The sequence below is a fragment of the Schistocerca gregaria genome, chromosome 1 (genome assembly GCF_023897955.1).
Source record: "Schistocerca gregaria isolate iqSchGreg1 chromosome 1, iqSchGreg1.2, whole genome shotgun sequence".
In the NCBI taxonomy this organism is placed as follows: Eukaryota; Metazoa; Arthropoda; class Insecta; order Orthoptera; family Acrididae; genus Schistocerca; species Schistocerca gregaria.
The window spans coordinates 355889780-355913426 of record NC_064920.1 but is presented as its reverse complement, the minus strand read 5'-3'; the positions used below and the strand labels follow the sequence as shown (position 1 = coordinate 355913426).

The window sequence follows — 23647 nt, the reverse complement described above, 5'->3', positions numbered from 1 at the left end:
AAACACCATGTGTTTATGAATTTTGTTCATGTCTCTCTCCATTAATTTTTTTTTGAAAAATTCGCACCACTGTTGCAAGTGTCTTTCATATTTCGCAACTGAAAAAAAACTGACACTCTCATGAAAGTAATTTTCCAAATAAGACACAGCTTCAAAACCAGCTCTTCCAACAAGTCACAACTGATATGGGAAAAAGTTTGGCTTCTTTTACATTTTCACTGTTTTACTTTAGAAACTGGACATATTTATTTCAGAGTGTTTAAGGAAGCCAATTTTACCATTGTCACTACTTGATTTAAGTCGGACATAGCTGTTGTCCAGCATCACAGAGTCATGTATGGAACACTGTCACACACTAATACCCATAAAGCTTCTTACGCAACTGTGTTATCACTTAATGTCTAATATTATTTAAGAGCAGTTAGTTGCATTAACTGTATCTAGGAATTTCACTGAAGTGGGGAATAGCTTGCAGTCTTCGAAGTCCGGCTGTTGAAACAGGACAATGAAAACACAGCGTTCCATCCTGTCTGTTGTACTTGGGCATTTTTTGTGGTCAGGGCACTTTCTAGAACTGATAGGAAAAAAAACTATCATAAAACACAAATCACAAAATAAATATCATAGTCTGACGTAGGCTGGAAGTTAATTTGGGCAGTTAAGTTAGATTAGTAGGTCTCCTTTTTTACGAGTTCATTCTATTCAGTATAAAATGATTGTTGGAACTTGACATGGTTTTATTACATGTAACAGTGAGTATTAATTTTTCACGGCATGTTACAGCAAGTAATTTCATCAAGCAAGTTCTCTTACTGCACTATGGCATCTTAAGTATGATGCTGTAGACCTGTGTGAACTGCTGCATCATGGAGTTGATTACTGTATTTAAACACATGAAAATTTTATTGTTACTGGTGTATCTTGGCCTATAAATGTAAAAGTGAATACAATGACAGTATCTTGATGTGAATTGTAGTGGTCATTAATATATGATTTTGTGCAAAGTTTGGCAGGACCTATAGACCGATAACGATAAAATAACATGTAATCAATTTGTTACAGCAACTACAACGCAATGAGCACTATGCTTAACATGCTAAATCACAGCAATAAAACACACTTATACAAATTATGTCGGACATGAAATAAAAATTGTACAGTGCAGTAAACATTTTGATAAATGAAAAACTAAACCACCTCTTTTTACAAATATAGCAACTAATAGGATGTGCCAACGCCCAGAGTATGTGTTTTTATCGTGCACTGTGAAACTTAACTTTCAACATTAATTCATAAATCTTACACAAAAAATTGTAAATGAAAAAACTAGCATAGCAAGCAAGGAGTATTAAAGTAGCTGTTTTATCATTTTCTCATTTTTATGTCAACTTATTTTGAAACAAAGCTCAATAAATCAGTTAGCACTATATAACAGACATTGCCAAAGAAACACAATACAGCATATTTACATGCAAAAACCACACATTCGGGAAGTATACTTGTCACTTCTATAATTCTGCTTGAATTTAAGACTACAACAACGACAAGACTTCAATCTGCTGTTTTATTCACTACCTAAGGTCTGTGAATAATGGCATACTCAGATTGTACACAAAACTCAAGTATTTTTCATGTAAGACTTCACGCACCAGACCTGAGGGGTTGCTTGTTTCCCTTATTTCTATTGTACACCACAATCTGAAGTCACAAAAATAAATTGCTCGAGAAAGTATTTCAGATTGGAAATAATCACGGTGCGAGCGGAATTGATTATCAGATTACACTGACCAGCATTTATTGTTCTCTGGTCACTACCACAACAGTAATTGGCAGATAATATTGTGTTTGAGGCAACCATATCTATAAAAACAGAAGTAACACACACAGTTAATGACTGCTGAAATGTTTAGTGTAACTGAGATTGAAATCATCCTATCCGATAATACGTGAGAAACAATAAACATCATGATTGTGGCCAGCTAAAATTGATAGCATCAGCATAGCGATTCCAAATCATCGTATATCGACTTCTATCAATTCAGTTATTTCTGCCAACTACCTCATCAATAGTCTCATTAGCTTAAGTCTTCGTTTCAAATGTATATCGCTGCTATACATGATAGCACATTCTTGCATTGCCCAATATTGTAACATACAACTATTCAGCATAGCTCACTGAAATTACACTCAAGTGAAAATTGGGAGAACTGGCTGTTGAGTTACATCCAATACTACATGCAAGCTTCAGTAACCCTGCTGATAGAGCAATGGATTGTGACAAATTATAAACATTACCTGTTGGTCAGTGGTTCAAATCCAACCCAAACAAAAACTGTAAATGACTCAACAGTCCTCTCATTAAGAAAACTAAGTTGCAAAATTTCACAAAACTGATCAGAAACTCAGTGTTGTTGAGTTTTTCCTGCCATTTACACGCACTTACATTTACAATCACTGTTAACACACATCACCTTTAAGAAGCTTTTTAATGTGGCCACACACTTTTTACTTTATTGGAAACGATCCTGTTTACTTTCATACTGTCTGACTGGCATCATTGTTGTTTAAAAGTTTCGTCGCCGTACATAAATATGAAGAAAGTATGCTTCAGACATTGACATAAGTTTCAACTCACTAACTTCCCACCCCTTACGTGTATGTTACCTGCATTTTGCGAATGCTTTATCTATTCGGACATACAAAACCTCATTCCCCTACACCTTTTTGTACTGTTGGCATTCGTGTGTACACAAATTCATTTATCCTCAGTTGTCCGTTTCTCTACTAAAATTAATGAAAAACCGTACAAACAACTGCCACAGTTAGTTCGTGCCAAAACTATTATCATATTTCATGTAACACTTTTAAATTTTACGACCTTGCAGCTTTTAAAAACTTATGATATCGGGAATCATACTTGGAATCTTGTGACCCAGTCATACGCATTACCTGTTGCACCACAGAACTGACCCACACTGTTACCTCTGCTGACGGTCTTGAATACGAGGAAGTCAATACTGAGATTTGTCAAGAATTTTACTGTGTTTTGGGTCATCGTTCACGTCTTCAGTGACAATGGACGCGGGTACGTTTTACAGGTTAAGCTCATCGTAGTTTCTGAAAATGTAGTTCACATGAATGTGATAATCAACAATCTAGATATAAGATATGGATCCACTTTGAGCAAGTTTAATGCAGTTGCATGGAGCAGGGAAAAAAATGCCCATCCTTGCACGTACTACCCTCTAAATGGGTCATTGTAAATGCATCAACTTTTTGAACTTTTCCTCCATTATTGTTCACAAAATTCCTTTCCATTGTTACTTAAAAGTTGTAACTGCACTTTTCATCACTAAGTAGGTGAACCATTTACAGAAAAAGTACAGAAAATACCTATTAACTTTGGCTAGCACCATTTAACACATGTGTATCTTTTGCCTTTGTGCTAGTCTGTGATGTCACCATAGTGTGTTTTTGATCATGTGACCAGATCTTAATTTTATGATTTTTAAGCTTTAATTACTTAAAAGTAACAGATATTTTGTGATAGTATTGACCAAAAATGCTATTTGGGTGTTATAATTACCCAGAATAATAACAATCCAGACCATACTTTTAACTTAGAAAAATAGCCTATAGTTCTGCCTCTGCCCACTATCTAGATACTGAAAGAAACTTTTTACCTTGGGACAAGTGTGGTCATGATTGATACACTTCTACTGTGCTTCAAAATTAATCAAACAGTGAACCTTGGAAAATACAGTATTAAATACATAACCAAATTGATGGTTGATTACTGTATGCTGCTCGGTAGAAATTAGTTGCAAGTGCTTCAGATGGTGTGGTGTTTCAAGTGGCAACCCCAGAAATTAAAAAAAATTTAAAACAGTCAACACTGTAAACTTATGATTCGTCATGTTCATCAGATACGTTATCAAATTGCTAATCTTCTTAGCTTTTGATCAGCCTTAGGGACAAAATACACTTACTGAATAAGCTGTCAAAAACTTTATTCAGAGAGCTCTTTAGGCCACACCTCTTAATGAATGTGGTATTACTCTCATTATGTACAAAATTAAATGGCATATGTTTTTATTAATAAAAGTTTCTTCCACTCGTTTACTGTTTCCATTTCCACTACCAAACTGATCACTTTATTTCAAAGTTGTGATTGTAAATAGTTGTTAGTAGACAATATTGAGAAACTTTCTGGTAGATTAAAGCAGTGTGCCTTGGGACAGAGTTATAATCTGCCAGGAATTTTCAAAAGAAGTGCACAACTCCGCTGCAGAGTTAAAAAATTCTGGAGTATGGAGACACTTGTTAATCTGACGTTACCATTTGTTTATGAAGATGTTTGAACATACTATTGATAAACACGTTCATGAAAGCAGATGGATAGTCTCTCGATATGATTTTAACATAAAAACTAGGAAGGAGAGTCTCTTATTAATACAAAATTCTTGAGGCTTTTGTGGCTGCTTATGACATACCGACTTTTGGCTTCTGTCTTGGGCTCCTCTGCCATTGTTTGTTTAACTGTCTTCCTGATGTTTGGCCAGCACGAGTGACTGGTGTTCACATTTGGAACACATTGTTCACTGTTGTGACAGTCACTCGTGCTGGCAAAAGTCAAGAAAAATCTTTAAACAGTGTCTCGTATTAATGTCAGAATTAATATCAGTTATATAAGAATAGAAATATCTGTTGTAACAGAAACCCCACAATGGCATCAGTAGTGAGAGAGGTGAGGGGCTCAGAAAGCCCCCATGTTCACATCATCTATAAGATAACTAAATTTTGTTAATTAACTAGTTATCAACAGAAATTGAACTTTTTTTCTGCAAGTAATATGGTTTCTTAAATCTTTTTTCAGTGGATGATGATATTGACGGTCAGCCCATGGAAGAGGATATTGGACAGTTTGATACACATCCTTCAATTAATTCAATGAAACAAGATAAACCAAACATGCCTGCAGGATTTGTACCATCCCGCTGGGAAACAGTTGATCCTGAACAGGTTGAAGCTCAAGCAATGACCACCAGCAAGTGGGACATGCTGGAACAGACTGAACCACCAGAACACCAGGAAATAAGTGAGGACCAGGGTGAGAGCCCTGGTGGTGGAGATGATTCTCAAGAAGGAGATTATTCAAACTACGAGTCAAGGTATAGTAAATTTTTATTTCTACAATTTTTAGTTCTTATCTTGGAATCACTAGGTCTTGTAGAATGAAAAGATATTTGCTCCATGCCTTTCCAGTTAAAAACTTTCTTTAGTTGTAAAGACATTCCTTGTGCTTAAGTTTTTAACAAAACAATTTGTACAGTCTTAAATATAATTAGCTATTTCATTTTGTGGTAGTATTCTTTGGACCAAATGAAACACAAAGTAGCTTCTTTCACAAAGCATTGTAAAAATTGATGGTAGCAGTGAAAGCAGATATATTTAAAATATGAACAAGGTAGGAAAAGATAGATTGCTACTTACCTGAAGAAGACATGACAAGTTGCAGACACACGATTAAAAGACACTTTATATAATTGTGCCTATCTGCAACTTGACGTGTCTTCTTTACGGTACATTGCAACCTATCTTTTCCTACATTGTTGATATTCCTACCAGGTGTTTCCATTGTTTGTTATTAGAATATGGTCATTTTAGCAGTGAAGATATTGATTTCTGAAGCACAGTATTGTGAAGTGAATATTTTCCAATACTGTGCTTCAGAAATCAGTATCTTAGGATTCATGATGTTCTTTGTAAAAATGTCAATTGGGGATGCTTTCAAATAGCAATTAACAGTGAATTCACTTGGATTTGACTATCTCATTATACAAGTAGAGGATACATTAGTTTGAAGAAGATGTAAAAATGAACAAGATTTTTTTTCTGTGGAAAATCCTATGTATATGATTTTATAAGAGGAAAAGGTTTTAGATAAAACATTAAAAAAATAAAAGATGCATTGGTTAGAAATTATTTTTTTTTTTATCTGAAGTGTTAAGTTATCCATAGGATAGTTATGTCTATGGTAAATTAAAATACTGTGAAAAGGAAAGTTGCTACACACCATATAGTGGAGACGCTGAGCCGCAATTAGGCACAACAAAAAAGACGGTCTTTTTGTTGCGCCTATTTGCGACCCAGCATGTCCGCTGTGTGGTGACTAGCAACTTTCCTTTTCATAATAGTGGTAAACTAAGATACTGAGTGATGTTCCATCTACTCTGTCGGTCAAGTGTAAATGAAACTATAGTTAACTTTGTTCTGCAGTTATCCTTTGTTTTCCCCTCTATAACTGTTTTTCCTTCTGCCAGAACCAGAAAAGTTAATAGTGGGTTCATATTATTTCAGTTAGGACATAGATTTACCACTGTTGCCTTAAATTGCATTATGGACAATGGTGAAAACTGGCAAACAAATACATAAATCTTTTTTTCTTTTCAACTGTTTTAAAAGAGGTATCTAAAAATATGGGCAGCACACACATGCCGGAAACTGTTTTACAGAAAGAAACCACATTTTAAAAAAAAGAGTGATTAAGGGAAATTATGTTTCATTGAGAGTCCTAGAGGGAAAAATAATTTCAAATTGATTCCAAAGCTTCATTCATGGTATTATTGATCTGCATACTTTATGTAGTTTCTTAAACAGTGAAAGAACCTTTGGAGCATATTAAGTTCGATTCATAATTTCATTTCTTGAATGGTGACAACTGTTGAATATTATTCTGGTTTTTACACTTTGTGGAATGGGTGGGGGCTGTTAACTTTGTCGAGAACTCCTGTGTTTCTTGTGACTTACATCTTCATTTTCTTTTCTTACAGCATCATGTTGCACTTTTAAGTTGTTTGTTCTTCACTTTGTAATAGAAACTTTTCTGTGTTTGGTATTCTTAAATCCCGAAACAGTCTCAAGAAAAGTATTTTACATTGAAGCAGCAAACTTGTGGTTTTTTTTTTTTTTTTTTTTTTCTCTTTTCCTCTTTTTTTTTTCTCTCATCGAGTCCAGTGTGTGTTGTGATTCTACAATTTGTCTTTTACATTTTGATACAGAATAGTAAACACATTTTTCATCCTCTTGTAACAGTGCATGAAAATGAGAAAGCTACCAGCGTAAGTATCATTCTGTATTGATTTTGTTTTTCTCATTGTGTGCATTACACCAACCAAGCTTTTCATTTTATTGCCTCTTGAATAAAAATAGAAAGAGAAACAAATACTGTGACCATGCGAGTCTAAGTTTTGTATTTGTTTGTAGTGCAGTCTCACCTAAGCTATTTTTCCAATGTTCTTTTCTACACCAGAGATTTAAATGAAGAAAGACGAGCCAGGCTACGAGAAATTGAATTGAAAGCTGTACAGTATCAGGATGAATTGGAATGTGGTCAAAGAAGTCTCAAAAGTGGTTGGACAATTCAACAGCAAGTGGAACATTACAGGCGAAAATTATTAAGAAAGGTGAGTTTGCCATTGAAGTTGGTAAGAAGTCTAGAAGCAAATGTATAAATGTATTCAAAATTACAAATAGTTTTGTTAACATATCTATTCTAAACTTACGTCTTTTATTGATGTTCTACATTTTAGTGGTAAAATAAACAAAAAGAAATGGATTAGTTAGTTGTAGTACTATTTTTTAGTCATTATCACTTGTATCATATTTGTTGTAAGCCTACTACTAGCTCTTCCTTCCTGGCACTCCTCCCATATTATGTCACCTTGTGAGCCATTCATAATATTGGATGTACAACCCTTTTCGAATCCCTTGATTATAAATTCATTTGAGATTCTGCCTCAGGCGATAAATTCCACTACCCAGTATAGGTATTATCCTGAGCGCCTCTCCTCCTGGAGTGAATACATGGTCTCCTTGAAGACATCACTCATTGTAAAGTTGTCACAGGTATGCTTTAAAAGATATATTCAACAACGTCATCATCATCCCTTACTTGAAGTTGTGAGGTCATGCCATAAGGAATTATTACTCAACCTGCATTGTTCTTTGATATCAGACCACTAACTTCCTGGTTGAAATGTCCCCATAAGAATTTAGCATTGACAATTTTCCTTCTGTTAAGCAAAGTACGTGGTATTCTGTTCCATACAACCTTCAACCAATTTAACATCATGCCACTTGTCACTTATCTCCTTTCTTGGTATCTTAAACGCTAGCCCTGCTGGCAGTCTTGGTTTTGGTATGGTTTTCCCACACAGAATCACATGTGGGAGGAACTTCCTTCCTTCTGCTAGCTTCACTTTCATTACTATTATTGTGGCCTTTTCTGTGCCAGAACTTCTTATAGGAATACTTTTACACTCTTGGCATTGATAACAACATTTGAAGGGGTAACTAAACAAACAGGCATCTGATTGGTCTTGTTCATATGGCCCAGCAAATAGTCATGCCCCATTTCTTATAATGATTATGATACAGATATGATATTAGTTTTTCACCAAAAGCTGTGGGAAGTTGCAGAGCTAATGTTATTCTCTGCCTTAATGTAAACCCAGCATTCATCATCATCCCATGCATCAGCCAGTGCTTACTTTTAATTCTGCAATGCATTCAGTTGGAAAATTTTTCTGTATCTCCAGTGCCTTCATTCGGATAATTTCTCCAATAATCAAGACGTCTTCATTACGTTTCTCTTGCACTTGGTGACCAACTTGCTACTCCAGTTCTTGAAACCTTAAGTTTGGCATTTAGAACGGGCACTCTTTAATTTATCCTCCGTGAACATCCACTTCTATAACACCAAATTTTCTCCCTGTTGCACAATTGTTTATGGCCTCTGCTTCAGGAATTACGTTAACCTAAAATTGTCATCGCATTGCATGCATGAGCCAGTTGTGAACCACAAACTCATAGATACACATTTCTCAACAGGGTCATGGTTGTGATTTGCATCCATTATAGATTGCTACAATTTGCAGTTTTTCCAGTACTGACAATATAAGCAAACTCTATGACAAAAATGTGTTGTCTTGCCCAGCTCCTAACAGCTCAGAAATTGTACCTATTGAGGGCAACATTATTGACAACCTTGAAAATAAACAGTGCTATAAAGCAGTAGCATCTGTAGTGCCATTGGTGAAGCTTATGCTTTTGGTTTGTGCAAACATATGTTTTTATCATTAAATAAATTTGTCTGCTTTAGAAACATATACTACTGTTGAGTATTTGTCCAATTTTAAAGTCAATTCAATTCCAACTACAATTGGATCAAAGCAAACTGTAGTTGAAGCAAGGTATATGTTCATAAAATACCAAAGTGTGTGAAATACATTTCTGTGGTTGGCAGAATAGCAAAATTTGCTGCCCAGTCACCACTCCATTCCCTCATTCATCTTAGTGGTTTGTGAAACTGACAACACTGTTCCTCCTCCCAAACTTCCTAAATCTTCAAATTAAATATGCACAAGACTTCAGTCACCAAAGCTTCATCTGTAAATGCAAGACAAAACTATTACATAGAATAAAAATGCTGACCACCTCACATAACATAGTTTAAGCTTTGAATTTACTTGTAATTTTCGAATGACAAATTTAGGAAGAAAAACTCATCTTATAGTTAGTTAAATACAATAATAACTGAGCTGTCTTTTATGTTTTCTCTGTGTGTTCACTTCCATTTGACTTTGTTACCACTTGTTTTGACCTGATAAATAGTTGTCATTCTATCTGTGGACCATAAGTTTAGGGAAATATTCTTCTCACATTATTATATGAATATTAATTTTATCCTATATTGTAAATTTGCAGTTTGGAGTTAACGCAGATGTATGCTCAAGTTGTGATAGAACCTACAGGAAATTCATTAGGCTTCTACTCATTTGAAAGGTTAATTTTAAAGTCCTCACATGTCACCCAGATTGAATAAGTGAAATTTGCAGGATGTGTGTGTTGCATAAAATTTTATTCTATTTTCACTGATTGGTTAAATGACTGTAAGAATGACAGAGAAGTTAATGGTAATGATACACCTCCTTTGAATGTTCCAATGAAGTGGAAGATTTGTGAGTGATTAATTATCTAAGGACAAACCTGTTTATCAGTATTGTGTTTAAGGTGTGATGATACTCATAATTTGTCTTACAGTGCTTTTCGATTTTTATAGGCTGAGAAAGGAGAGAAAGAGAGACAGACAGAAAGAGATGAAAGAGAGGCTGATAAGGATGTTCAGGAGGTTCCTGTAGAACGTGAGAGGGAACGTCAGACCTCATCTGACAGGAGACGCAGGGAAAACCGGTCTGAGCGCAGTAACAGGAGAAGCTCTTCACCAGATGAGAATTATTATCACAGAGAGACGTAAGTAAATATAATGTGCTTACTGATAATAGGCTATTAACAATGATTACAGCCAGCTTAGTGTACACTTTTTTTCTGAGGACTGGAGTCCCACTGCTGAGGATTGAGAATTACTATACAGAAACTGTCTTCTTTTTGGCTGACACCACTGTTATACCTGGCCACACTCCCAATTTAGGTTTAGGTGGAACCTCCCATTTTTTCAATTTTTGTCCTATATATGGTGTAGCAGTTTATCTTTTCCATTTTATTCCATCCAGTATTTTCCATTTTTTATTTAACTGCCTTCTTTTCCTTTCTGTTAATTCCCCTCTCTCCCTACTTCTGTATTCTCATTTGCTACTTTTGTGGCCATAACTGAGATATGCCATTCTTCATTTATGTCATCATATCTTTCGGTCAGTTTCAGCTCTTTGTTCAGGTACTTTATATATAGCAGTGCAGTGATGCATGCAAATACTTTCAAAAGTATGACACGGCACAGTAATGCATAAGTGAACATAGATGCAGATGCAAGCCAAATCTGCAGGTTGCACTGTTGTATTTGACCAAGATCAGTACTTGTGCAGCATCCTCTGTATTTTGCAAGCATCAACCGTGGTCAGAACAATCGTGTTCTGGCAGGGGTTCAATGGTGATTTGAATGACCCCATCATGGTATTCCACGAGTCCTGTGGTTGCTCTGCAAGGTCATATTACTGCCAAAGATTATGTGACCATTTTGGCTGATCTGGTTCATCCCATGGTACAATGTTTGTTCCCCAGTGGAGATGCTGTGGTCCATGGAGACAGGGCTCCTGTTCACACTGCTCACATCATCCAACACTGGTTTTGTGAGCACAAGAATGAATTGCAACATGTCGCCTGCCCACCACAGTTACAAGATGTCATTATTATTGAGGCTTTGTGGTTACTTTGGAGAGGAGGATGTATGATTCCTATCCACCTCCATGAACTTGCCACTATTTTGCTGCGAGACTAGTATAAAATTCCCTTAAAAATCGTGTAGGACCTGTATGTATCTATTTCCAGAAAACTGGAAGCTGTTTGTTTCCTGTTACAAACAAACTTATTTTAATGTGTGAGGTTCATGTGCCCATTGGATAGAACAGTTTCAAATTAGTCTAGTGCAATGTTCATTTTATCCATATGTGTTAAAAGGAATAGTAAAATACAAAGAGTAACCCATACTCCAGCAATAATTGAGCAGTGCTTCAGTCAGCTCGGACTAGGGTAGTGCTGTCGCTGCTGTAGTACTGGTTATTTTTCATGTTTTACTGTTCCTGTTGAAATGTATCAGTAAAATGAATCTTGCACTAAACTAATTTGGGACTGCTCCAAAAATTCTGCTTTACAAATAAATTTGTTTGTAAGGAGAAACAAACTGAGACTTTCTGTTGATACTGGGCATGGCATGAAAAACATAGTGCGCAGCATTTCTTTGCAAAGAAAATGCACCTGATGATTCTTAGGAGAGATACTCGATGTTTACCACTCACTTTATTGTTAATTTGTTAAGAAGTAGACTGGCATGTAAACAAGAATTGGAGCTTGTAGCTCATCTTTGGGACAGTGTCATCCTCCAGGGCTAATGAACGTAAAGACACACATATTGTCCTGGTGGTTTGGGGAAAAGATGCTGTGAAGACTTGATTTGGATGAATCACTTGTTCATCTCACCTGCTTCATGCAACACATCTCATCCCAGTCAACTAACAGTTTTAGGACATTGTAGCTGCTTGTGTGTATGCATGTCTATTAACCTTGGAGAAGGGTATTGTCTGAAAGCTAAACTTTGAAATCTGAATTCGGTGTGCGTCTCTGGCTTGTTTGTGTGCCTGTCTGCTGATCAGTGCCTCAACTTCACAGTAAGAAGCTGATTTATCGTTTCCATTGTTTACATTACGCTCAGGACTTTCCAATACCATTTTAATAAAAGTGTGCTATGCACCATTTAATTTAAACTCCCTTCATGCTTTTGTAGCATTATTTGCAGTAATAGCTTAATTTTATTTCCATGTGAACTTTGGTAAAACATTCAGAATAGGGTTAATGTTTTACTATTAAACCGTGTTCACTTTTACATTCAATTACAATTACTTTGAGTTTTTCATCTCTACTTCGACATTAACTGAACTGCATAGAGCTACCACACAATGAAAAATGATGGTAAAGAAACACACTACAGCACTTGGTAATACTACCAATAGTGAACACAGAATTAATAAACATTCCTAAAACCATATTGTTGAAAACATGAAGTATGTGTGTGAAATGTGCACACAAAAGTCAAGAATAGGACATCATTGCCTGTATAGAACAACTAAAAACAGTTACTTTGCAGCACAGATTTGAAAAGGCCCATGCAAAATTATAAATGGAAGAAAAAAGCTTTTAAAAATCTAGAGTAGCTTCTGCACCAGAAAGTTGTTTTTAACCTAAAAATAACCAAAAGAAACTAATGTATGAACATGTTGAGAACACACCTAATCTACAGGGTGGTCAGAAACGGCCTGAAAAACTTGGACAGGTGTTGCTTGATAGATTCTACTGAGAAATAATTGCTAAGAAAAAAATTGATATGTTTTGGCCCTGCTGAGCATTGAAGTTAGACCGATATATTGCGCCACTGCCAAGGTAATCAGCAATGAAGCTAGCCAATCAGGCCATTGTGCTTGCAGATTCAAGCAGCCCACCAGATACAGTTAGTGTCAGTTGTTCACATAGTGTAGATAATAGCATACAAGATTACTATGCCTTTGGCTCGGGTTTGATCATTTCTACCATCCCATTCCCAACGAAGGACTTGTCTGTCTGTCAACACTGTTTCTGACGGGGTCCTTGAATTTGTGTACACAAGGGCCTGATTGGCTGGCTGACTTCAATGCTGATTAACTTGAAAATGACAACATATCATATATTGTTTTCTTAACAACTATTTCACAACCCAACCCATCCCTCAACACCCTTACAAGTGTTCCAGACTGTTTCTGGCCACACTGTTTGATTATAGTAAGAAGCAAAACACATCTGGCATTTTTATTTAATTATAGAGGAAGAATTTATACACTAAGAAAGTACTAATAACTAATGTTGCTATTAAGAAATAATATGATGAAATTAATACTTTTCACCATTCTGAAACAATAATAACTGCAAAATAAAAAAGGCTGACATAACATTATGATTAGAATGCTTGTTAGATGACGTAATATGGAATTTGCTGGTGTTAATTAAGAATAATTGTGGGCTTTACACTCCATATACTTACAGCTTTCTTTCAATCTCTCACAGTTCAAGTTCGAGGTCCAAATCAAAAAGATCTCGAAGTTCTTCTGACAGTCCAGTTGCTACAAAACGCTACAGGTGAGAATTCCTACAAGTACCGTCTCAATAATTACTAATATCTGGAAAGCTGAAATATCTTCATAACATGGTACATGTTTATTTCTTTCTTGTATTGTTCATATTTAGTATTTAAAAAATCCATGCACCTGTTAGAGCTGTATCAGCAGCATCCTAATACCATGTGAGTTCTGCATATGAAATTTTGTTCATCAATATCAATATCACCAAGTGAGCAGGTGCAGTGGTAAGTGCACTGGACTCACATTTGGGAGGACGACGGTTCAAACCCACGTGTTGCCATTCTGATTTAGGTTTTTCATTTCCCTAAATTGTTTCAAGCAAATACCTCTGAAAGGGCACGGCTAACTTCCTTCACCCCCTTCCCTAATCCGATGGGATCAATGACCTTTCTGTTTGGTCCTTTCCCCCATATCAACCAACCAACCAACCAATAACAATATGAAGCAAGGTGACACAGTGTGTAAGGCATTGGATTCATATTTGGAGAAAGTGATGTTTAGATATTCCTGCAGCATTCCAGATCTGGCTTCCCATAGTTTCTCTGAAACACTGGGATGGCTCCTGAGAAAAGGGTACTGGTTGCTTAATTCAAATTTCTGTTCTATTTCATGTAAACTTGTTGTCTACTGCTCATCACCCTTTAATTTCCTTTCCTTTGCTGTTATAAAGACCTCAAACATTCTAAAAGATAGTGTTCCACCAAGTGAGGTGGTGCAGTGGTTAGCACATTGTACTCACATTCGGGAGGACAATGGTTCAAACCCCTGTATGGCCACCCTGATTTAGATTTTCCGTGATTTCCCTAAGTCACTTCAGGCAAATGCTGGATGGTTCCTTTGAAAGGACACAACTGACCTCCTTCCTCATCCTTTACTAATCCAATGGGACCGATGACCTCATTGTTTGGTGCCTTCCTCCAAATAAATCAGCCAACCAATGAAAGTGTTCCACCTTTAAGTTAATCTGAATCAGCACAACTCCATGGAAAAAATACAGGGTGTTTTGTGTACAACACAAGCAGAGTGTCAGTCATGGCATGGGGAGCAATACTCCTGTAGGGAGGTTGCATCATCACATGCTCTGTGTCATGATGTGGCAGGTGGCTTATTGGTTTTAGTCAGTAATGGCTTTGGAGAGAAGGCGAAGAAAATCATAGCATCATGTAGCACTTAAGAATTTTGTTTACTCGCAGAGCAGTGCATAAATTGAAGCTAATGTATTATAAACTTATATATAGTATCTGATATATAGGGTTACCATATTCAGAGGAAGAAATGCTCTGGTAAAGCCAAGCAGAGGTTTCACAATGCTTATTGATATATAATAATGTGCAAGGTCTTGTTTCTAGTACTTACCTCAAATCTCCAGTGAAAAGCAACTGCTGGCATTGCTCTGCTTTCTGATTCTGCTTATTCAATGGCAATTACAACATTGTGAGAGAGCCTTCCTTCAGTCTGATTCTTGTGTTTGTGCTTATATTTTATAATTTGGAAAATAGAGCTCTCCATAATAGAAATGTTATTCAAATTTTAATAACAACTCAGTATTTACAATTAAAAAAAATAGACAGTTGTAACAGTTATTATTCTCAACAAAAGAAGTCACTAATAGATTTTCGAATAATTTGGTATGCTGTCAATCTGTTTCTACAGTTCATAGAGTGTCGAGCTTATTTTCACACCTTCAATAGAAGAAAAATACAGGGTGCAGTTATTGAACTGTATGAAAAAAAAAATTGAAATTAGTTGCAAACTATAGCATGTGCACAATTCATTCAGTATGTAAATGTCACTACAGATATTCGAATTTGGGCTATGGCCATGTCGGAACATTGATGCTGTCGATGAACTCGTGAATGGTTGTTTTCAGCTCAGCAATGGTTTGAGTTTACTGCCGTACACCTAGTCTTTAATATAGCCCCACAAAAAGGAGTTGCATTTGTTCAGACCTGGAGAATATGGTGAGCAATAGAGGCCCATACGAGTGGCCTGTGGATACCCCAGAGCTAGAATGCGGTCTGCAAAGTGCTCCTCCAGGACATCAAACACTCTCCTCCTTCAATGGGGTCGAGTTCTGTCTTGCATGCACCACATCTTGTCAAAATCAGGGTCATTCTGGATAATGGGAATGAAATCATCTTCCAAAATCTTCACATAGTGTTTGGTAATCACCATGCCATCAAGATATCACACTGATAATTCGGTGACTGTACATTGCATACCACAGTCACCTGTTGAGAGTGAGAGTGAAGAGACTTCTTGGTAGCGAAACGCGGATTCTCAGTCCCCCAAATGCACCAGTTTTGCTCATTGATGATCCTACCCTAGTGGGCTTCATTGCTAAACCGAAACATACTGCACATACTAATTCCCATCATGCCCTGCAACCAACTGTGCACTTTTAATATCCTAACACAAACTGTTCAGAAGTTATGACAATTTTTATTTCATATAGTTCAATAATTGTTACCCTGTATCTTTGTGGCACCTCCACTGCTGCAGTTGCCTGAGCACACTGTCTTCTAATACTTAGTCTGGAATTACTTGGAAGTTTTTCTACAGCTCTGTTGTCTGCATTTGTAGCATTGTCATCTACCTGCAGAAATTCATTAAAAACGCGCTTTGGGTGAGATGTATCCCATACACCAGGAAGCAAGCCTTCTTCTTCTTCTTCTTCTTCTTCTTCTTCTTCTTCTTCTCCTCCTTCTTTTTGTTTGACAACCAGCACCTCATATCCTGCTTTTAAAAAGCTTTTCTTTATTGTACAAGCCCTCAAAGCCTTCCATGACTTAGCAAAAAAATGCAGTGCTTTCAGCACTGAAATCCTGCTAGATGTGAGATCCATCTTAGACAAAAGTCTTTGGCTAAGGTTCTTCCTATAAAATGATTTGAAGGAGTGTGTAAGTCCAAATCCATGGGCTGCAGTTTGCTTGTGCTATTAGCTGCGAAAAATTCTAACTGCACATTTGATAAGTTTATATCAGGAGCTTGTGGAGGTTAGTGATCAACAAAAAGAAGCATTTTTCTATTTTGAACTCCCATTTTCATATCAAGCACAATTAACTGCTTTCTAAAAGGATGTGAGGTCATCCAAGCTTTTTGGTTGGCAAAATACAAAGTTGGAAGTGAACATACATTCATAAAACAACAAGTTTTTTAGAGACATCAGCATTAGCTGCAAACATCACTGTTAGCCTTAGTTTACTGTGTTTGCCACCATGGAATTTATTGCTTCGAATCACAAAGTTTTCTTTGGCGACACATTAAAAAAAAGTCAACCTCTGTCAGTGTTTTTTGGCTTCATATTTTTGAGTTAAAGCTTGTAATTTTCCATTTATTCACTGATGCACAGCATCACTGTCTACATCATTTGATTCGTCACAGACAGTTCTGTAAGAGACATTACACCTTTTTCTAAACCTGTCACTCCAGGCATAGAAGTTGAAGAAATTCTCAATGTCAAGAATGTTGGCCACTTTAAGTGCTTTCTTCCTTAAAAGCATGTCAACAACTGGAGTATCTGCTGCCCTTGATGTCTGAAACCACCATTTTTCCATTTCACCCAAATTATCACATTTCAAGTAGCCCACATACTTTTGTTTTTTTTTTTGGTATTTGGTCCACTTTCTGTAGCACTAGATATGATATTTTCTTTGTTTTCTGTATTAGAATTCAGCCATGATATTAAATGTTGAAACTCGCATGCAAGTTCTACTCGTGTTCCATGGAAGGAATCCACTTTCTCCAAAATCCAGACCACCTCCATAGTAAAAGATTTTCTGTCTTTTCTCTCTGTTGGCCAGAAAGATCTGGTAACAGAATGGTAAAAATACTGTATCACATGAAGATGAACAAGAACTGATACAAGAAAGGAGGTCATGTGAATGTAGGCTTTCCCGGTGTATACTGCTGAAGATATCTTCTCGGGCCTCCATCCGGGTAGCTGCATCGAAAATCCACGACGTTTCGATGAGTGTCATTCTCATCCTTTTCTGCCGAAGTGTCCATGGAGTGCGGCCATCCTCTGTATATAGCTGGTCAATGGCGCGCGGCGGCCGTCCCTCCCCTCCCCACCCTTCCTACCAGCGGTGAGGTGGGATTTGGGGGGGGGAGGGGGGGGGGTTACTGCTTGGGGCCAAGCGACGCCACCCGCCTGCTGCCACGTTAGTCTAGCTTATAATCGGGAAGCGTTAGCAGCTGAGCACAGTCCCGATGTATAGCTGCTAGTGCGGGGTCCCACGCCAAACTTAAATGGTAGCCCTTGTCCCTTTTGACAAAATTGTCATGTAATCTTATTTCGACTGATTCCTTGATGATGCTCTCCCAGAAGCCACTGGCTTGGCAAAGCATTTTCGTTTCTTCAAATGTCCCTCGTTGAGGCTGTGTTCTGTGACAGCCAATTTGTCCTTGTGCCCCAGCCGTATGCATCTAATGTGTTCCTGGCAGCGTTGTGAGATACAGCGTTGTGTTTGACTAATGTACGGGAGCCCACATTCGCACGGTATACTATATATACCTGGAACTTGTATTTGCAATCTGTCCTTCACCGAGCACAGTAACTCTTTTGTTTTTGGAGGTGGTCGAAAAATTGTTTTGATGTTGTTTTTCCCCATTATTATCGCAGTATTGGCTGACGGGGGACCAATGTTGGGTATAGGGGATAAAGGTGAGTTTCTTTTCCTCTTCCTCTTCTTTGTAAATGGCTGTGTCATTCTTTTTCTTCCTCAATGCACGTCTAATGTGTACTTTGCTGTAACCATTCTGACAAAACACACCCTTAAGGGGCTGCAGCTCAGCTGGAAGGATGTCTTCGTCACAGATGGCTCTTGTTCTGTGAATCGGTTTCGTTAGAACGGTGTGCCGCTGCACTGGGTAATGTGAGTTCGAAGCATGGAGATATAGGTCCGTTTGGGTCTTCTTTCTGTATACTGCATGTCCTAGCAGGCCGTCTGCTTTTCTCCTTACAAGGATAACCAAAAATGGAAAACATCCCTCTTCTTCTAACTCCATTGTGAACTGTATGTTCTTGTGAATGCTGTTCATGTGTTCGTGGAATTCATTCAGCACTTCTCTTCCGTGTTCTTCCCACAATATATGTGTCATCAACATAACGGAAGAAGTGTTTAGGTTTAAGATGAGCCATTTCTAGTGCCAATTACTCAAAGTGCTCTATACAGAGGTTGGCAATCCCTGGAGCAAGTGGCGAACCCATGGCTTCCCCATCAACCTGTTCGTAAAGAAGCCATCCGTGGCCTGCATGTGGAAAAAGCGGAAGAAATCAGGTGTGAAACATGCAGAATAATTGACAGATCCTGGCTTCTGAAACCAAATATGACGTTAGCAGACCGGAAAGCACTACGAGCACTAACAGATGATGAATACACCACAGTCCTTCCGGCTGATAAATGAAATGCTACAGTTCTATTGTCTGCTGACAACTATCATCAGAAGATAAATGCTTTGCTGCAGGATTTGGCCTACAAGAAGCTGAAGAAAGATCGAACACCAAAGGTAACAAGGAAAATCATAGTTTTGCTCAACCAATCGGATCTAATGAAAGAAGATGTGAAAGACTCTACCCCAGGGCCCCAGCACCTCCACTGCTATACGGACTGCCCAAGGTTCACAAGGATGGGGTGCCTCTTCACCCTGTGGTGAGCAACATTAATGCACCTACATACAGAGAAGCAAAGCATCTAGCCTATAGTGGGCCACTGCAGTCATCACGTGAAGAATTCGGTCGAATTCATAAACACGGTGAAGCAGATGCGGCTGCAGGAAGATGGTCTACTTGTGAGCTTTGCCGTAACATCCCTCTTTACACGTGTACCACTTCAGGACGCCTTGGTACTGTTGGCAGATCATTTCGAGCCCAAGATAGTAACATTATTTGAACGTGTTCTCGCCACAACCTATTTCAATTATGATAGAGAATTTTATGAACAGGTTGATGGGGTAGCCATGGGTTCACCACTTGCTCCAGGGATTGCCAACGTCTATATGGGGCACTTTGAGGAGTTGGCACTAGGAACGACACAGCTTAAACCTAGACACTTCTTCCGTTACGTTGATGACACATTCATTGTGTGGGAACATGGAAGAGAAGTGTTGAATGAATTCCACAAAAGCCTGTACAGCATTCACAAAAACATACAGCTCACAACGGAGTTAGAACAAGATGGATGTCTTCTGTTTCTGGATATCCTTATAAGGAGAAAAGCAGGTGGCACACTAGGACATGCAGTATACAGAAAGAAGACCCACACGGCTTAGAGCTCCCATCACCCAGCGCAGCGGCACACTGTTCTAACGACGCTGGTTCACAGAGCAGGGGCCATCCGTGACAGAGACAGCCTTCGAGCTGAGCTGCAGCACCTTAAGGATGTGATTCGTCAGAATGGTTACAGTGAAGCGCACATTAGACGTGCTTTGAGGAAGAAAAAGAATGACACAACCTTCCACAAAGGAGAGGAAGTGGAAAAGAAACTTGTCTTTATCTCCTACATTGGTTCCCTGTCAGCCAAAATTGTGAGAATAATGAGGAAAAACAACAACATAGCAATTTTTCAACCATCCCCAAAAACAAAAAACAAAAGAGTTACTGGGCTCAGTGAAGGACAAATAGCAGCTACAAGTTCGTGGTATATATAGTATACCATGCGAGTGTGGGCTATTGATCAAACACAATGCTGCATCTTGCAACGCTGCCAGGAACACATTAGACACATACGGTTGGGGCACGTGGACAAATCGGCCTTGGCAGAAGACAGCCTCGATGAGGGACACACCTTGCGATTTGAAGAAACGAAAATGCTTTGCAGAGCCAATGGCTTCTGGGAGAGTGTCATCAAGGAATCAGTCGAAATAAGATTACATCACAATCTCGTCAACAAGGACGAGGACTACTATTTAAGTTCCCCGTGGAAGCCTACAATAGCAGCTATATACTGGGATCGTGCTTAGCTGCTAATGCTCCGCAATTCTAAGCTAGACTGACGTGGCAGGCGGCCGGCGTCACGCAGCCTCGTGCGACTTTCCCCCCCACCACCAGCCCAGCACCAGTAGAAGGGGTGGGGAGGGACATCCGCGGTCCATCGACATTTCGCCAGAAGATGATGAGTATGACACTCACCGAAACGTCACGGAGTTTCAACGCATCTACCCGAATGGAAGCACAAGAAGATTTCATCAAAGGGGGTCATGGCAAATGTCTTGACCTCTCAACTCGGATACAATAACAGTAACAAAAATCAAAACAAAACTTCACAAATGCACTAATAACCCACCAATCGCAACTTTAATGCTTCAACAGAAAGAACAGTAATCACAAAACGAGAATCTTCATTGGCAAAAACACTATAGATTCGCTCAGTTATTAGCGTTTGCTATGACATCATCTAAGAACAGTGCACGGAATGCAGCATATTTATGATACCTCCAAACCATAAACCAAGCTTCAATTAAAATATATTGCACTTGAGCTTTGTTTTTAATATGTATGCAAATTTTGTACACTAAGAAGAAAATTGTGTTTTGGTAAAATAGGCCTAAAATGTGTTTCATTATCTAACAATGGTTTATAGTAATGTTTTGTTCAGCTGATAACAATACACAAAAATAACATTTGATTAAATTCACTTGTTAAGTATTTGTTCAGTATTTCAGCTCGGAGGCTTAGCGTCTCCCAATCTTAGTGAATTATACACAGTTTGAACTACCCATTTTAGAGAGAGTACTCTTACGGAACCTGTACAAAAATCAAAAGGTTCCTTTTACTCAGTTTTTCAAAGTTGAGGTGCCAGGCATGATGTGGGAAATACAAAAATTTCAGAAATGTAAAATCGAGGTTTTCAGTGCATTTTGAACAGACGAAATTTGACAGGATTCTGGAAAAAAATGTGTAAATGGCAGGAAAATGTAAAACACGGGAATATAAAAGTGGGACAGCACTGCATTTATCATAACTTCTGGCATTTTCTTTTAGCTGCTTCTTAACAAGTTTCTTAAAATTTGCATGCAATGCCGTGTTACATCTGATAAACATAAAAGTGTCACAACTTGAGGAGCCTCTTTATGATTATTATTTAAATTACATTTCTTGGATAAAATATCTGAGTGAAAGCCTCAAATCCCAATACGGCTTGGACCCTTGCTTTTAAGCATAGCATGTTTGGTTTTTGCAGAATTAGCTGACTTGCCAAACACGTATTCGCATCTGTCTAGTGATAATGTAGTTAGAACATGCAATGTTCTTTCTCTTGATTCTTAATACCGTCCTTCACATATGACTAAAAAATTTATTTCCAGGTTGTCTAGTTTAGGATACACTATGTATAGTGTTAAGTATGTTGAGCTCTCAACTGGACTACTTGAAAAACCTTACAATATTGTGCAAGCAACTTTCCAAATAGGATACAGCTTCAAACTATCTGTTTCGCCATCTGATTACATGTATTACAAAAAGTTTCCATTCTTTTAAATTTCTGTTCTTATACCTACATTTACACTTCCTGGTGTTTAAGAAGACTGACTTCACCATTATCAAACACGTCACTTAAATCACACATAACTGTCACTTTGACAGCCAAATGGATTGGATGACTGCCAACAGTGAATGACCTTTAAAGTCTTATAACAAACACCTGTACAGCACCATATGGCACATTGTGCTCATATAGTGTATCTGATATTATGAGTCTCAGAATCAAACAGTTTACTGTCTCCTGGCTGCCTTAGCTTAGTGAAATATATTGATCCCTTATTCCATGCCAGAGTTAATTGGACCATCATGTGAAAACTGTAATACATCCTATTTCTTTCATGTGAAACAAAATTTTGTTAGCTGACTTCTGATGATGAAGTAACAGGTAGAGAAATGGAATGGTGACACTTTGACATTTCTCTGGCCATATCTTCCTGATTTCTATTTGTGTGTGAGTACAGCACTCATAGTGCCACCTGAATAGGTTTCTGTCTGTTCATTAAGTATGGACTAAAGTAAATATGTTGTTGTGGCCTTCAGTCTGAAGACTGGTTTGAAGCAGCTCTCCTTGCTACTGTATCTTGTGCAAGCCTCTTTGTCTCTGAATAACTACTGCATCCTACATCTTTCTGAATCTACTTACTGTATTCATCTCTAGGTCTTACGCTATGATTTTTTCACCTGCACTTCCCTTCAATACCAGGTTGGTGATCCCTTGATGTCTCAGAATGTGCCCCATCAACCGATCCCTTGTTGTTTGTTGTGCCACAAATTCCTTGTCTCCCCAGTTCTGTTCAGTACCTCCTCATTAGTTATGTGATCAGCCCATATAATCTTAAGCGTTATTCCATTGTTGTTGTTGTTGTCTTCAGTCCTGAGACTGGTTTGATGCAGCTCTCCATGCTACTCTATCCTGTGCAAGCTTCTTCATCTCCCAGTACCTACTGCAACCTACATCCTTCTGAATCTGCTTAGTGTATTCATCTCTTGGTCTCCCTCTACGATTTTTACCAGCCACGCTGCCCTCCAATGCTAAATTTGTGATCCCTTGATGCCTCAAAACATGTCCTACCAACCGATCCCTTCTTCTAGTCAAGTTGTGCCACAACTTCTCTTCTCCCCAATCCTATTCAATACCTCCTCATTAGTTACGTGATCTATCCACCTTATCTTCAGCATTCTTCTGTAGCACCACATTTCGAAAGCTTCTATTCTCTTCTTGTCCACACTAGTTATCGTCCATGTTTCCCTTTCAAACATGGCTACATTCTAGACAAATACTTTTGGAAAAGACTTTCTGACATTTATGTCTATATTTAGTATTAACAAATTTCTCTTCAGAAATGCTTTTCTTGTCATTGCCAGTCTGCATTTTATATTCTACTTTGGCCATCGTCAGTTATTTTGCTGCCCAAATAGTAAAACTCTTCTACTACTTCAAGTGTCTCATTTCTTAATGTAATGTCCTTAGCATCAACTGATT

General features: G+C 37.9%; 1 protein-coding gene across 1 annotated transcript in view; it reads left to right on the top strand.

Annotated features, from left to right (window-relative positions):
• Nucleotides 1–23647, top strand: part of LOC126345604 (U2 snRNP-associated SURP motif-containing protein) — a 146999-nt gene that overhangs the window by 115121 nt on the left and 8231 nt on the right. The window contains exons 18-21 of the mRNA XM_050002114.1: nt 4877–5171; nt 7313–7466; nt 10124–10314; nt 13609–13680. Of these exons, the coding sequence (XP_049858071.1) occupies nt 4877–5171; nt 7313–7466; nt 10124–10314; nt 13609–13680 (712 nt within the window). The remainder of the gene's footprint in view (nt 1–4876; nt 5172–7312; nt 7467–10123; nt 10315–13608; nt 13681–23647) is intronic.